Here is a 16,826-nt window from a genome sequence, read left to right as displayed (position 1 = left end):
TTACCCTGCATGGTTTTGCCAAGGCCTTGGCCCAACTTCCAGCCATGTTTCTGAAGCAGCCGGTGCCCGATGTTATCCTAGCAGAGAGAGAAGAGAAGAAAAAAACCAAAAATATTCCAATAATAAGAGGAGCTTTACCCGTAGCACGGGTGAAAAATAAAATAAAAACAAAATTAAAATAAAAAAACACTAACAAAGAAAAAATAAATAAATAACACTCAGATCACGCTACCATCATCAGCACAACCACCACCACCAACACCATCGTCATTATCGTCATCACCTACAGCGTGTAATAATCAGTGTCTTCCAGCACAAAGAGTGGTAAGGGAGGCTGGGTGTGGGGGAATAAAAAGTGGGAGACTGAGAGGAAGGGTTGAATTCAACTATGAACAATACATGAGGCTATATGTAATCTGTAAACTACAAGATATCCTCCTGAAGTAGGAGTGCATTTTAAAAACCTTTATTAGGCAAAGAAACTGGGCGTGATTATTTCTATATTTTTCCATTGATAAAGGTAACACATGAAGTCACATCCACTAACTGAGAAGTTAAGAGGAGGAGGAGTAGGAAGGAGGAAGGAGAGGGCGATATATGTATCACACGCATACATATATGAACCACTACAGAGCAAGATCTCAGTACACAAAGAAAAGTAACACAGAACAGGTATGGAAATCTAGCATAAACAAAACAAAGACCAGAAACTCCAAGCTTGCTGTGATTCTGTAACCATGACGAGGAGAGCACCATGAAACATATGCAGCTGTCACAAAAAATTATAGCAACAGGAAGAGACAGAAGTGGAACTAGTGGGCCTTGGATTACCATTACAAGGCCCAGGGTGGATAGAATATGCATGTGTGAGGGGATATGCGGGTGTGCAGGTGAAGAGAGGAACACATTGTGTGCATGTAGCCCCACCAGATATACGAAAAATAGCTGTTGTGCTTGTTTTTGGACATCCTTAGCGGCTCTGGTCTGTTATCAATCGTCACATCCAACCAATTTCAACACTTATAATTTGATATTTTCATAGATACCATTAGTATTCAGAAATGAGAAAACATACCTTCAAACTACTTGAGGCCTCTGAACGTGCGTGCAAGGCTTTTCTTTTAATACTAATGATTTCTATGACAAATGCATCACAAGATCAAGCAACTGATAATGAACCAAAGAGGCAAGAGGAGTGCAAAAACATACACAACAGGAACTCTTAGCACACTGTGGGGCCAAATGTGCATGTCGGAGACCGTTATATCACTAGTATGGGTCAGCAAGAAAACAAAAACATTAAGTGAAATGCAAGACCGTCCCACCACTACACACTACAGTACATCCTCAAGCACAAATAAACAGGTAACGATGAGATTTCTTAATAAGCAGTGTTTTGCTGTTGTGATTATAACTATTCCAAGCTTGTCTAACATTCACCAGAGTGCTGCATTCTACCAAAAAACATACAAACCAAACAAAAAGGATATTTATAATCACAAAGAGATTGACATCAACTTTCACAAACAGAAAGTGAAGGGGTTTAAACAGAAAAAAAAACTGCATGCAGCTTTTTGTTAAAGAGTTTTAACAAAAAGGATCGTCGGTGTTAGTAGCGCACTGTGAATGGTACACATACAGAGGAGTGGGGCGGGCTGAGGGGTGTGGGCGGGTTAACAAAACTCCAACTGTGTTAGTCTCAGGTGGTTCAGGCACAGAGAGGAAAGTGATGGCTCAACGGGGCTCAATTAGTTCTCTTTGGTAAAAACAGGAGGTTGGGAGCAGAACAGAGCAGGCTGAGCCATGATGAGGGTGAGTTTCTAGGGTGGTGAAAGTGAACTGGGCTTGTATGAGTTAGTGCATGTGAAGGGGAGTGGTACTCACACACGCAGTGTGCATACTGCATCTCCGCCCACGAGACTTTAATTGAGATACATCTGGCTGTAGCCCTTTTTTAAGGTGGTTTTTCAAAGCAAACTGTTGCCTTCCTTTGCCCTATTTTACAAGTGACATACTTGTACAATATGACATACTCAGGAAACTTAAAAATACTTTGCATTTTGGTGACACGAATAACATATCCAAATCATCTGGCTGATGTTTGCAGCAAATGCTCAAGAAAGACTCAAATTCTTCACGTCTTGTTTCTGTTACAGTTTGATGGGTTGGTTTTTTTTTTTTTACTCCTTTACTGTGCAAATGTCAGATCCTTTCCGCTGTAGAATGAGATAAGAGAGAAATATGCGCTGGGACTAACATGGCAGGAAGGCAACTGGAGACAGACTGCCTGAATCAACTCCTAAATCAGGACACTGAAGGCTAAATTAAAAAGTCTTGCAAATCACTGTTTATTACTTGTTGCTGCCTAGCAGTTGGGCAAGGACTTATATGAATTAGAGGCTTTATGGCCACTAAGGATCATTTCTTCATGCCTAATAGACAAAATGTGCTCTGAATTTATTGTTAGGGGAAAACACTGCAGAATTTGCTGCAGTGAAAGCCACTCCTGTTCTTGACACAGGACCTGCTTCTGTCCTTAACTGCAATATTGGAGTCTGACAAGACTCTACACAGAAAAGCATTTATTGATGAGGGGAATTAGCTGACCTATGAAGAAGGAATTGAGAAAATAAAATCCACCCTGAACTAACTGCTGAGAAAGGCACTCCCTCATCCCCTGCGCAATTGATGTTAGCTGATTTATTTTTCCAGCACAAAATGTGGTTGTTAGGAAAAAAAAAAGACTCAGACTCAAGTGCCATAAATGTATATGCTTCCTTTCACAAATCAATCTTTTGAGTTTAAATCAAGTAATTATACTAGGAACCCCCCCCCCCCCAAAAAAAACAAAACAAAACAAAACAAAAAACAACTAAACAAACAAATAAAAAAAACCCAGCAAGGGCATGTTGGATGAGGCAACAGTTCCAACTGCTGACAGTAAGAAAACGATGCGTTCAAAATGTGTTCAGCAAAAGTTAGAGGGCGGAGATGAGGAGCAGACTGGGTGTTGAACAGACGAGTGCACCAAAAGAATAGACAGACAGACAGATGAAAGCAACGACGGCGAGTCCAACAGCAGTGCAAGTGGAGTGAAGGCATTTCCATACGAACCTGGCTTTAAAATACTGGGCTGTCAAAAAAACAGTCACACGTGACACAACGTAAGAAACCGGCCAAACGCTTTCAACTGCAATTCTGCTAGCTTCTCTAGTTCTTAAAAATACAAATCTCTCTCTGCTTTAAAACAAACATAATACTGTATACAAACAGAAAAGGTAGGCATTTCAATAAATCCACCAACTGACTGTTAATATAAGAGAAAGAAAAAAAATAGAAAATGTTATCCAAACAAAGACCTCTACAAGAGGAGGTGTTCAAGAGTGTGCAATGTGCTTTCAATGGCACAGTGCATGGCAACATATATGTAAAAAGGAAAGTGATATGCAGGGGACCCCATTTAGAGACCTCAGAGTATTTACTTTTAGTGAGAGCCTATGCAGCCATTTTAATGAGACAGTATGTGTGTGTCCCTGTCAGGGTGTGAGAAATTGCTTTAGCTCAGATTAATAAAGACATGCCAACACTGGACAGGCATACTCATAAACGTATGGACCGAAGCTAACAAAAACCACGTATTTTCAGTGGTGGTAGACAAGATTGCTTTCTGCAGCTCCTCGTTCATTTTAGCAATTGCCTTGAAAGTGAAGCTCTGTAGTTGTCAGTTACTCTACGTATGACTAAATGAAAACAACCATCTAAGAGCATGAAAAGGCAAAAAAATAAAATAATAAGCCTATTTGTATGTGTAGATGTGGCAGATTTTAAAGATTTCACTTACTAATTTAGGGAGAAAGGGGGGGGGGGGTCAATTTTATTTCATTTATTGAAAATAAAATAACTAAAAACACGTACTTACCTCATAATTCTGAAGCCACAATTCAAGGTGAGGGAATTTAGCAGTGTAGTTAAGAAATAAACACCTCCAAACAGATAAGTGTTCCTGTTCTTTTTGTGTGTGAGAGTGTGTTGATGTCCAATAGCTACTTAAATCATTTGTGATAGTCTCAATTATGACCCCTTTGGTAGCTGTGGTAAATTTAGAGCCTGTGGTGTTGTGAAAATGTGGGTCAGTTGTGTTTGACCTTTTGCTTGTGCTGTTGTTCTTCCTACCTTTTATGTGACAGACGTCAAACAAGGACAAACAGCTGTGTCAGATACTGTCTGGCTGTAATGCAAGACCCTACATACTTCAGTAACAGCTGATACACTGTCACCCAAATGTTCCTCTTAGAACCTTGGTAACTTTGAGACAATCATAATGTCTACAAGAAGCCTAGAAATACATAATAAAGAAATAAATCTCCCTGTGGCCTGAATACTCATGTTTCTTGGATTGCACATCTGTGTGGTTTCTGTGGCTCTGAGGCTGCCCACTGCATATCGCTCTGGTACTGGGTCAGGTCAGGGAAGGAAGGAGGATGGTAGGATTGAGGGACTAGGAGGGTCAAGAGACGTGGGGGAAATGAGTCTGGGAGAAAAGGTTGTAGTTGTGATTAAGACAGAGTGTTGAGCGGAAATAGTACTGAATGCTATCAAGTTAACACATGCAATGCAAAAAACAGTGTTAGAGAAAATAGCAAAGACCAAATGGGAAAGATAGGAAGAGAAAAAAAGATCCCAATAAAGTACCACAGACCTCTAGCTGCCTATAGATCACACACAATAAGTGGCTGGAGAGGGGCTCCGAGAAGCTGGGCCAAAGCATTCACCAACAGCTCCGAGATGTAACACTGGTGATCAAGTGCCACAAATTCTACTGCCTTAGAAGTTTTCACTAAGGAAGCTGTGATAGAAGTGTCAACATAAAAACTTCGCTTAAAATTTAATGCAGACTTTTAGATCTACTTCTATTTATGTGTTGTTTACATCCAAGTATGAAATTCTGTTTTTAAAACATGCTTTTGGGGATTTGGTCAGCGTAATATAGTTACGTTTTTTGCTTTAAAAACTGTACTACACCTTTTTTTTAAAAATTTAAAATTAAGAACAGCCTCATAATATCTTCTGAATCACCAAATATCATCTGATATTTCCTTGCATTGCAGTACTGTGCAAAAGTCGTGAGTCACCCCTCGGTTATTTATATTTTGCTAGCGAATGGGAAATAGGTGAAGCGACTTATTGAAACATCTGCAAAAAAACAAAAAACAAAAAAAAAAACAGTTTGTACAATTCTAATGAGTATGAAAGTCAAAATTTGGAATGAACACCTTTATTCATCAGCACACCCTGAACCTTCTTAAGCTTTCTTATCATTTATTTAAGCAGTCCTCAGGAATAGTATTCCAGGCTAATTAGAGGTCAGTTAAAAACTCTTCTTTGGATGATGGCTGCTTTTTGAACAGAACAGAAGTTCTGTTCAAAAACAGAAGTTCAGCCAAGATGATCTCACAGTGCTTCAATAATGTTGAGGGCCATGGTCTGGGGAAACCAATCAATGATTGTTAATGTTCCAAAGTGTGCATTTCTATAAAAAGGCATGCCTTTACTGCACTGCACCGTTGTCAGGCTGAAAAATGAAGGTGTTGCCCGTATTTTTTGTGATCATAATTCCTTAAATTTAGAAAAGATCTTAAACAACACTGGTTGAAAGGCAGCCCCAAACCATGACAGAGCCTACAACAGGTCTTACAAATGGTTGTACCCCTCTCCTGAACTCTTCCACACATATTGATAACAATATCATGTTTCTTTTTCTCACGTTTAATGTTTTCTTTCAGATAAATTTATTTGCTTTTTTTTTGTTAAAGGCCTGCCATTTTGTCCTCCAGTTCTTGAAACTCAAATATTTTTTTAAAAAAAACATTACATGGGGCTAGTGACAAAGTGCCTAAGGATATTATTTAAATGTGGTTCTTTGCTACATTTTCAGTTATGAGTAGAGTAGAAACAACACAGGTTCAAATCTTGAAAAGGTGACTTTTTTATGCTCCAGTGACTCACAGGTAGGGATGGGTATTGATAAGATTTTAACGATTCCGATTCCATTTTCGATTCTGTTTAACGATTCGATTCTTTATCGATTCTCTTATCGATTCTTTTTTTTTTTTAAAAAAAAGGAGAACACTAAGGTCGATTAGCTCAGAGCTTTGTTTTATATCTTCTCTTTGAACAAGATAGAAATTTAGGAGTAACATGGCCTTACAAACCCAACAGTGAGATCTTGAGAGATCCAGCCTACGGCTCTTCAATGGGGTGTCACAGGGTCCCCAGGAAAAAAAATTGTAAATGTAAAATAATAAAATAAATATTCTTGTGAGACATATCACATATTGACGGGGTCGGGTTATGTTAAAAAGTATAAATTGTTATATTTTGTTCATTGGTTCAAAGGTACCCCACACTTCTTTTTTTGTTTGCTTGTTTGTTCTGGTGTATTTTTCATTTGAACTGTTACTCTGCCAGAGTACTCATATTTACAAGATGGCATTGAACGCCCCATTGGTGTATCAGGAAAACTATTTTGTACGTATGTTCCTTGAAGGGGATTGAAGTCGTTCTTTTTTCCACCGCAGCGAAGGGCTAGGAGTAGGAGAGGAGCTGCTGTATGTTTTTGTTATCGAATCGATCTGATTGTGAAATAAAGCATATGCAGTGAGAAAGCAACTCCAGGAGTCATCCCTGCCTTAAAGCTGCAACATTCTTCTGTAGCAATAACAAAGTATAACATAAATTGTTCTGTGGCAATTACACAAGAATATCCAGTAATGTCCCTGCCCACAATTAAACACATTCACTTACCAAAAATCGGGGGCATCTGCTGTAGCAAATGGGTGCAAGCCTTTGACCACAAACTTAGACACTGCTCGGTGACATTCGTCTATCCTGGCCTGAAAGGAGACGCTACCGGTAGACTGCAGCGAGAACTGCCAGCATCTGAGCCAGACTCTGTCTGTCTCTCTCATCATGGTCACCTACATGTACAGTAATGGCAGGTCTTGTAATAAGGCAGATTGCGCTAACATAATATGCACTGTTAGTTGATTATTTACCTGCCGCATTAACAGGAGAGGACGTGCAAACGTTAGCGCTGCTGCTGGGTTGAGAGTCACGAGTCCGGAGCGGAATTAAAAACGCGTGTCATCGTGTGTTTTGTGAGCAAATGCTTTTGCATATTCGTAGTGTTTCCTCCCTTAAATGAAATATCTACTTTGCAAGTTGCCCTGTTGTCATCGGTTCTCATAAAGTATAATCAAACTTTTGAGCGTTTGAGCCGCTTAGGCGCCATGTTTCCTGCCAGGTAAATGACGCTCCGCAACGTGGTGACGTCATTCGGGGCGACTGGAATCGATAAGGGAATCGTTTGCAAAAATGGCAAACGATTCCAAGGAATTGAAACAGTGGGAACCGGTTCTCAACAAGAACCGGTTTTCGATACCCATCCCTACTCACAGGTCAGTGTTAAGTGGCATTAAAAAAAGAAGAAGAAAAGAAACAAAAAACAAAGAAACAATAGCCTCTGAAAATGGCCTCTCGTTTTAAGAGTTAGTCTTAAAATACATGAAAAAGTATTTAATGTCCAAAGAAAAACCTTTAAAGACCTTCAGAAAGACTGGAGAGCTATTGCACAAGGCCACTTAAAAAAATTACAAGAAGGTCTAGCTATTTGAAAGGAAAATATGAATAAATGGTGGGTGCCTACATACTTTTGCACAGCACTGTCGGTAAAATCACCTTGCTTTTGAGCATGCACCATCCAAAACAATTATGTTCAATAACACTAACGGTACTGGCAATTAAGTGACAGTTGACAACACCTCTGCTGACGTGTGAGGAGCTGTGTGATGCTGCAGCATGGCCCTCAGGACCCCTCCACAAATAATAGCGCAGGAGCAAAAGAGCCACTTAAGCCGGGTGAGCAGGCCACCTCTCTCCCCCTCACTGTTTTCTCCCTCTCTCACCCACACGGTACAATCATTTTTGTATCTGTGAGGAACTGCTTCATACATAAAATTCTACATAGATAGAATCTTTTAATGTTCTTGGTTAACAGAGTACTACCTACTACCCTTTCTTAAAAATTCAACAAGGCTTGGTCAAATCAAGGGCTCGGTAAAATCCTTTTATAGCATACAGCTATGTTTAATCCAAAACATGCAGGTTATTTTTCAAGCTAATATTGAGGTTAGAAATTATTTTACAGTACTTATAATTCACCTGAGTTCATAATTTTTCATCCATCATTATACTCATTTACTATTGTATACTCTGTGATTAAAGAATTTGTTTCTGTTTTTATAATAATTTAATTGTATTTCAGAGTTATTTAACTCTATGTGGTTACTGATTCTATCTGACATGCTTCATAAAGTGACCTAAAACTGAAAGTAAGCAGAGTTTGAGCCTGCTCACCACACTGCTTGAGAGACAGAACGGGGGTATGGAGAAAGTAAGAAAGACAGAAAGAAGACAGCTGCCTGCGCTATTATCGAAGTGCCTTTTCAGCGAAAAATGCAGTCCCAGTTGCACAAGCACCATGCCAGCACAGAATGACAGAGGGTACTGTACACCGAATCACTGTGTAGTAGGGAGGGAGCGAGAGAGAGAGAGAAACTGAGGTAGAGAGAGAATAGATGTAAAGTTTAACAGTAGTGAAACAGAGATAGCCAAAGAGAGAGAGAGAGAGAGAGCAAGAGAGAGCGAGAGAAAGATAGTCAGAGAAGCGTTACAAGGACCCTAAAGATAGGAGTAAGAAAGCAGAGCGTGCAAATACAAACCGGGTCATTGCTGCTTAGCTAATAGGGGCCAATTCGCTGCAGGAGAGAAATGTCGAACACCCCAAGTTGTGTACAATAAGATAACTGTCCTATAGACACAAACACTAACACACAAATTCTAAAGCTACATAGACACACACTCACTCAAACACAAATGTATCCACTCACACCATCTAATGTGCACTCGCTTGTTTGCTAAATGGGGTGGAATAAGCACTGCATAGTTTTCATAAACATAAATTTGACAAACTGCAAAACAATCAGATATACAACTGTAAACTAACTAATGTGGTCATTTTAAAAACATATCTGCACTGCAAAATGCATTCTATTGGTCTTCCTTTTTTTAAGACTTTATTTAGGACTACATAAATTAAATTAAAAAAATACAAATTAAAAAAAGCCTTGAAATCTCAAAGTGACTCATAAAAAAATATAAGTGACCAGCTTTGTTTAGCATATAAACTCATGCTACACCTATGTGTAACGTGTATGCAGTTTTCATATTAAAATATGTATGAATTTTTCTGTAAGTACTCAAAAACCAGCCACTAATGACAGTGCTTCATCCACTCCATGGTTTCACAGCAATTTCTTCTCCTAGCGCTTAGATGACTAACAATGACTAATGGGAAACTGATACAAAAATCTAACGATTATCTTTAAGCTCTACATAAAACAGGAACATCTAGCCTATACATACTTATTTTGAACTGTCACACAAGAAATGGAGTAGGCATAGGACATGGGAAGTGGGGCGGGGGGACTTAAAGGATATTAATGCACATGAGACAAGTGATTCTACAAGTTAGGTGGCAATGTGTTCAAGAAAACACTGGATGCAGCTACACGGACAGTATGAATGGAGTAAAAGGTGTTGTTCTTATTGCTCCCTGGACCAATCATATCCACTCTCACAGCTGGTCCAATGGTGCAGGATGATGGATGCAGCCTTACCGATTCGATGGGCTTGTCCAGGGATGCCTGCTCCAGCTCCAACTGACCCTCTTCATACTGGTCAAAGTGATTCCCACCCTGATGGACACATTTAAAAGTGTAAAGTAGAAATATATCAGAAAGCAGAAAAGTAGAAAACTAGTAGAAAACTGGTCAATTAATAAAGAAATAATTGGCAACTACTTTGATAAAAGAAGCAGTTTAATATTTTTATTTGAAAATGACTTAACATCATTTGGTCTTCTGACTAATAATTTGACAAAACACGCTTTTTAAACACAGACGAAGATCTGTAATTTTTCACAATTTTCTCACATTTCAGAGATCAAATGATTCATCTGAATTGAGAAAATAGCTGTTACTTAGACACGCAAGTGAAAATAACCATTAGTTGCTGCAGCACTGATAGCAGTTCACAGGAAGAAATTTGTAGGAAGAACTCAGGAATGAACATAAAATCTGCATTTCAAGACAACACATTGCTTGATTCTTATGTCTGCACTTTCAAAACAATGAGACAGCAATATGAAGGGAGGAGTGTCCTGTGCCTGGTACACCTTTACGCCGCCCTTTACACTGAGCAACAGACCAGCACACAAATAACTAAAAGATCTGATAACCTTGACTAAAAACTAAAGTGACAGCTGAGTTCCATTTCTTTATTTCACATTAAATTTCTTCCAGCAGTTACAGTGACTTAATGCTTCCTCAGGATATCTGACTGAATATGAAGCATAGCTTTAGAAATACAAACTGAATCTTGGGTCAGGCTGAGAGTGAGTAATGGGCTTACCACCCCAACTGAAGGAGTGAGCTTACAGAGCAGTTTCTACTCAGAGACAGATGGCTTCCTTTCTCTGGCAGCAGAGGAGAGACAAAGGTCATGTTTATGAGTTTGCTTTATTCTACCCTCAGAATTATGAAAGACTACAAAGATATTGGACGGTGTATTACTTACTATTTACTTGTAGCATCTACAAACAGGTTAGTGTGGACAGGTAAATCAAAAGCAACTATTAAAAAAAAATAGAAAAGAAAAAGAAGCAAAGTTTTGTAAGCAGAAGAATATTTAGTTTCCCTCTATATTCCTAAGTCTTCTTGCACTGGATGATAACTGTTAATACTCTACAGCATACATCACTTTGGTCATTTTGTGAAACTCTGAAAAGAAATGTCTGTTTAAAAACAAAAGAAACCAATGCTTATGTGGCTGGGCAATGGAACTGCAGCACTTTTTTTTCAGGAAGCCTGGTTTTGCAGAGATAAGCAACTATTTAATTCAGCCTACTATAATGAGGTGATGAGATGCCATACTTGCTGTCATTAATTCAGACGAAACAGGACCCTGCATCAGTATGAGCGAAGCCGGGGATTATGAGAAGAAGAGCTGCTTGGGAAGCGCAAAGGGCTTATTTGTGAACAAATCGATGGCTCCCTGCAGTTCCCCCCTCATCTCCTCTTCTACAGACTTTCTGTCCAAACCACTTAATGTGCTATCAACACTGCCTCTATCCACCACAATGACTTCTAATTTTCACTGCCGTTTGCTTCCTCATCACTCTGACTCTTAATACATGAACCCCACACCAGTGCTGCATAGAAATGACTCTGACCATGTTCTCCAATCTGCATTACGAGAGTAAACTGCCACTTGTGCTATTGCAGTTAAATAGATGTCCCATACCACATCGCATTAGGAAATGAGAGTTACTCTATGCAGGAGCTCATGAATTGTGTTATATTATTCTGCAAGTCAAGACTAGTCATGTTCTACAGGTCCAACAGCACTGCTAAGTCATTAAAGAGGACAGGGTTGTTGGGCTAGTTGTGCTATAGATATTAGGTAGACCATCTGTGGGTGTTTCCTGAATAGTGTTGCTTGGCAGCAAGCTTTTATCCATGGAGTCAGAGAGAAACTTTCTGAATACTGAGCATATGAATGCCTTCGCAGCAGTTCTCACATACAGAGCTCTACTGTGCTGTGCTGGAGCTGCCCTCAACAGACTCATTCAGACCACACAGCAATTCATCTCTCACTGACAAACCAGCAAAAAAAACAAGTTCCACAGTGGGTGCAGAGGGGGAAAAAACAAAACAGTTTCTTATATGCAAGCTTATAATTAGAACTTAATTGCATGTCTGGTAGTTTGTCACAACACTGCTCAAAGAAACAGCTGATTTCCAACTGTAATTATGTTTGATACTATTACCAAAATACACCCAACTTTAACCAAAAAGCTTAACACCAGCCCAAAAGATTACATGCTTTAATGTCATTTTTAAAATGTATCTTAATAACGGAACAGAAAAATCTAAGAAATACGAGCAGAAATCATAGATACAAGCATTCATCCATGGATTAGCATTCAATTAAAAGCTTTAAACTCATAAACTAACCCAGCCTGAACACTGCTATCAACACAGAAAGTCTCCTGCTTTTTTACAAAAAGTATAAAATAAAGGGGACATAGACATGACAAAAAGAACTGAACTATGTCCATGTATGTACAATGAGGCAATGCAAGTTTTTCAAATAGATAGGGTGATGCTTCCTAGAATCAGTGTTTTGAAATCTCCATGCTAAATGTGTTGGTGATGGGCTTGTTTTATTTATTAAAACTCCTTCCACATTAGTGTACTGTAATTAAGAACAGAAAAGCATTAACATGTGCATCAGAATGATATCTGAGATTCAAATCGCCACACTGCCATGTATCCACTCTTTTGAAGTATCTTTGAACCAGATAACACATTTCAAACAGATGTTAAAACAGTTACTTTATTCTCACTTGCAGTAACAGCTTATAGACCGCCCAACAACAACAACGTCAAAAGTGGGAAGTCCACAAGAATTTAAAAAAAAAAAAAAAAAGGTTTAGATGTTTGAAAGAATTGAGTTACACAGTGGACGAATGACCCTCTAGCGAAGGGTTTATAATTAAACAATACCAACAGTCAAGATGCAAGTTTATTTTGTAGTCTAGTAAGCATAACAGTATTTGGTTTCTACTGGGTGCGGTCTTAGATCCAAGATGGGCTTGTGGGGGACAAACAGCTCAAACAGAGGTTGTGAAATTAATCTATTCAGCTACAGAACCAAGCCAAATATACAACCTGAATAACGTCATGTGACAAACATAAGATTTTTAACTGGCATCGGAGATGTACTTATTAAGATAACGCAAAATATTTACAAAGACTCCCAGTTACTGTGTCAATATTCAGCCAGACGTTTAAATGCGGGTGGAAACAAAACAAAAGTGTCATCGGTGTGAAACCAATGCTAAAAGACAGTTCATTTACACAGTTACATTAGCAGATAATCAGTATATGAATGACCAAGGACACTGTACTTAAAATGTGTCGCTAAACATGCTCCTAACTTACACTCTGTGTTTTCAAGTCGATACCGGGGGCAATTTCTGAATAATATCCGACAGCTATCTGTTGCTAGATTCATCTTGACCTGATGATGACCAACTGTGGTGGAATTTCAGCTGTCAAAATAATACAGTCATTTATGGCTATTAATGCTACAACAGCTCAATGTGCGTACAAGCTAGCTATGTTAGCTCACTATCCATCCTTAGCATATGTCGAAAAATAATCAGAATGCCCAAGGTCACTAATGAGCTAATTGGGACTCCAGTATCTATTTTGCTGTTGCGTGGTTAAATGTTTGTAGTTTCAGAAAGAAACGGTTGATAATGAAGACGATAATCCAAGACATGGGTCAAATATAGCACTCAGGCGAACACTGAGCCGTAAGGCAAGTTAATATCAAAAGAGCCGCAGTGCACTAGCGTTAGCATAGCTAGCTTGCAGTGCTAGCAACGGGGATCTAGAGCGAAATGCACGATGGTGTACACGATACGTCAAAACTGTCCTTAACCTTCAAATAGATATTAACTTACTGAAACACCTCGACACTTTAAAAAATATGGAGGTGGACCAAATATTTAACATGCATTACCTGGAAATCACGCTCTTCGTTGAACCTAGAAAATCTGTCGGCCATTTTCTGAACGCAGCAGCAGTTGTGTACTCGCTCAGTCTGTGTCCAACAGAAGCGCGCTGTGGTGGGGAGGACGTTCTGCGGTGAATTTACACTTCACTGCCAATATCCACCAACAACTTCCAGCGTTGTACATGGAAAGCTAGACCGTATCAACATGACTACGTCTACACAATGTGTATTTTACTTGTGTGAATGTTGAAGTGTTAGGCAACCGGAGAGCAGAGTGACCTAGTGTCCCACTTTTTGCGAGACAACACAAACGTTTTTATCTCAAATACTGAGACAGTGACCGACATTTTGATTGAGTCTAATTTTAAACTTACGCCTCAAAGAGGACAAATGGACAGGACATTAGCTAAAATTATTAGTTTTTGTTGTCACTTTAATTTGTTAGGTTCTACAGTGGGTTTGCTCATTTCAGTTTTGTTAAAGTGTTTCTTTTTTGTTTAGTTTTTAATATTTTCCATGTTAATTTTAGTTTGTCTTTGGGTGGTTAAGAGGGTAAGAGCAGTTCAATAATAGAAAGAATTAATTCACTTGAATTAAAGCTGTGAGACAAAAGGGGGCTCCTTAAAGGCATGGAACCAATTCTTCTCATTCTGGTTGTGTTTGGCATATTTGAGCAAAATAACAATGACAAAGAATGAAACTAACTTAGTTTTTTGTTTCATTGAATTTAATGCCCTAAGACAGTAAAAACAAATTAAGCTTACGTTTACTTAATAAGTTGGAAATAGCATTCAAACAAAAAATATTGGGTCATTGTATTCTGTTAATTACTTTCAAGGCATGATGATGCCATAATATCTGATATAGATAAGAACCTCCAAGGGCCTTAGATCAACACATTTCTCACATGATAATATATTGTATTAAATAGACTACTCATTTTAGTAAACTAAAAGATAAGCATGTATATATATTTAAAGTGCTTTCTGCTGTATCATAGCAGAATGCAAACAACAGCAAGAAATTTAAATAGGTTAAATAGGTGGTTACTTACGAACAAATACATAAATAAATTAAACAAATAAATAAAGGCTTTGTTTATGTGCAATTTAGCATAGAATTATTAAGTATCTCCCCTTGCGCATTACATGACCCTAGAAAACTTCAAAAAATAGAGGTTGTAGATGTCGTTTCTATGCTAAAATTACCTTATTTTAGACCGTTGCTAGGTGGTTGCTAAGGATGTATAATCAGACCTTTGCTGATATAAATGAGAAAGAAACATTATATTAACCTTTTATGTGTTACTAGTGCGTAAATTATATAACTGGTGATTTTATTTTGTTGCTCAGTGGCTACTAGGCAACACGATGATGCCATGATATCTGATATAGATAAATACCTTCAGGGGCCCAAGATGTACTTCTTTTGGTTTGGTTTCTCAACTCCTGTTGATCTGGGGGGTGGGGTTAGGGTGAAACATCTTATTTGGAATTTGATCTCAACAACATCTAGGCCTACATTTTTAAAAAGCTGGGACAGCAGCATGTTTTGTAGTTTCGAAAGCAAAACTATTTTCTTATTCTTGTTTGACATTCTTGTTTGTTTTACGGTTCATGGCTTTCTTTTTCATATTTTTTTTTTGTTTCATGATGCATAATGTGTGGCATGAAACCATTGTAGGTGTGCCAGTTTATCACCTGCATTGTTTTTCTACAAAGCCACACTGTTGTAATACTTGTAAAATGTGGCATTGTTTTGTTGAAGTAGGCAAGACCTTCCCAGAAAAATATGTCAAAAGGATAGCAGCATGTCTAACTTTTACATTTAACCTGTACAAATACACCCTTGTATTTTTAAAGATATTGGCCTAAATTAAAAGCAAATGTTAGTTTGTCACACCAGAAGATAGTTTTCCACTTTGCATCAATTAGAAATGAGCTTGAACCCAACATCTAATAGATTGTTTGTGTTCTGTTATTAATCAGATGGTATATTATACTAAAAGTATTGAACTGGTTGGTTTCAAATAAATATCTTGTGTAATGCTTGCACAAGTGATGGGTGCATGACAGATTACATACACAATGCAAATGGAATGTAAAGAGGTACACAAACAGTAGCTATATAATGTATGCAAATGGCTAAAACAAGCAAGACAATTTCCAGGTAAAATACAATGGTCAAGCACTATATACCAAATAACTAGAAAGGCACACAGGATTTCTCTGTCTGGAACGTGTAGTTTGGTAGACAGTTGTAAGCTAGGCTACTTTGGAAACAAAAATGCATTTCTGTCTCAAAGATGCTTGTAAATGACAGAATCAGCTTGAGTGGAATACTTAGCTAAGAAAATCTATTGCCGTTGGTCAGAAAAGTGTCAAAAAATGTTACTTCGTACAGAAACGTACCCCCTCCCGGGCTGTCACCCTCTCTGGTTTGCATCCACACCTAAGGGCATCTCAGAACGTTTTTCAGATGAAGCCACAAAATGTTATTTGTAAAGCACATTTCAAGTTAAATATCACAAAGTTCTTTACAACAAAAATAGCACAACTTCAATGCAAGTTTAAAAAGCTGACTTTTTAAAAATCCACCAACTTCACAGTGCTCAAGCTCAGTGGGAGACAGTTCTGTTCCCTTTAGTTCTCAGCCTTGTCTGATGCACAATGAGCAGGCCTATAAACTCTGAGCTTCCTCAAGGCCTGCTTTAGGGATATATGGATGTAAAAGTTCACTGATGTACACTGGTGCATTTTCATACAGACCTCTAAAAGTCAAAACCTGAATCTTAATGTGGACTCTAGTGTTAATTGGTAGCCAGTGCAGCTGAATGAGTAACAATGTGAGCACTTTGAAGACTTAATCAAAAACCTCACATTGGCTTTCTGAACAACATGCCGATGTTCCAATGAGGCTTTGTTGATACAAGTAAACAATGAATTACAGTAATCTAAACATGATGAAATAAAGGCATGAATAACAATTTCCGAGTCAAATTATGACACAATGGAACTCAATTTGACTGTATTTCATAAGTGACAAAAAACAAGAGTGAACCAGAGATTTAAAATGATCATCCACAGTGAAGGCAGAAGCAAACGTTGCCAGAGGGTTCCTGG

At 38.4% G+C, this 16,826-nt stretch overlaps 1 protein-coding gene across 7 annotated transcripts in view; it reads right to left on the bottom strand.

Annotated features, from left to right (window-relative positions):
• gpatch8 (G patch domain containing 8) overlaps positions 1-13,867 on the bottom strand; it is a 28,554-nt gene extending 14,687 nt beyond the window's left edge. For 3 of the 7 annotated variants that reach the window (XM_086289718.1, XM_086289722.1, XM_086289716.1), the window contains exons 1-5: positions 13,711-13,753; positions 9,738-9,815; positions 8,781-8,816; positions 3,115-3,133; positions 5-77 (exon numbers count right to left, since the gene is read on the bottom strand). Coding sequence is in view for 3 of the 7 variants with exons in the window: in XM_086289716.1 (XP_086145842.1) it covers positions 5-11 (7 nt within the window). In the remaining 4 variants the exon portion in view is untranslated. Of the gene's footprint in view, positions 1-4; positions 2,827-3,114; positions 8,742-8,780; positions 8,817-9,737; positions 9,816-13,710 lie in introns of those variants that run through there. The other 4 variants (XM_086289719.1, XM_086289717.1, XM_086289715.1 and 1 more) reach the window with 3 other exon arrangements.
• Between the last annotated feature and the right edge of the window lie 2,959 nt (positions 13,868-16,826).

Source organism: Aulonocara sp. 'chitande type north' Nkhata Bay, linkage group LG4 (assembly GCF_057382095.1).
Source record: "Aulonocara sp. 'chitande type north' Nkhata Bay isolate Kocher_YH1m ecotype deep benthic linkage group LG4, A_spYH_male_GT1.1, whole genome shotgun sequence".
NCBI classification, from domain to species: domain Eukaryota; kingdom Metazoa; phylum Chordata; class Actinopteri; order Cichliformes; family Cichlidae; genus Aulonocara; species Aulonocara sp. 'chitande type north' Nkhata Bay.
The sequence above is the reverse complement of the archived record's forward strand: the minus strand, read 5'-3'. Positions and strand labels throughout refer to the sequence as shown.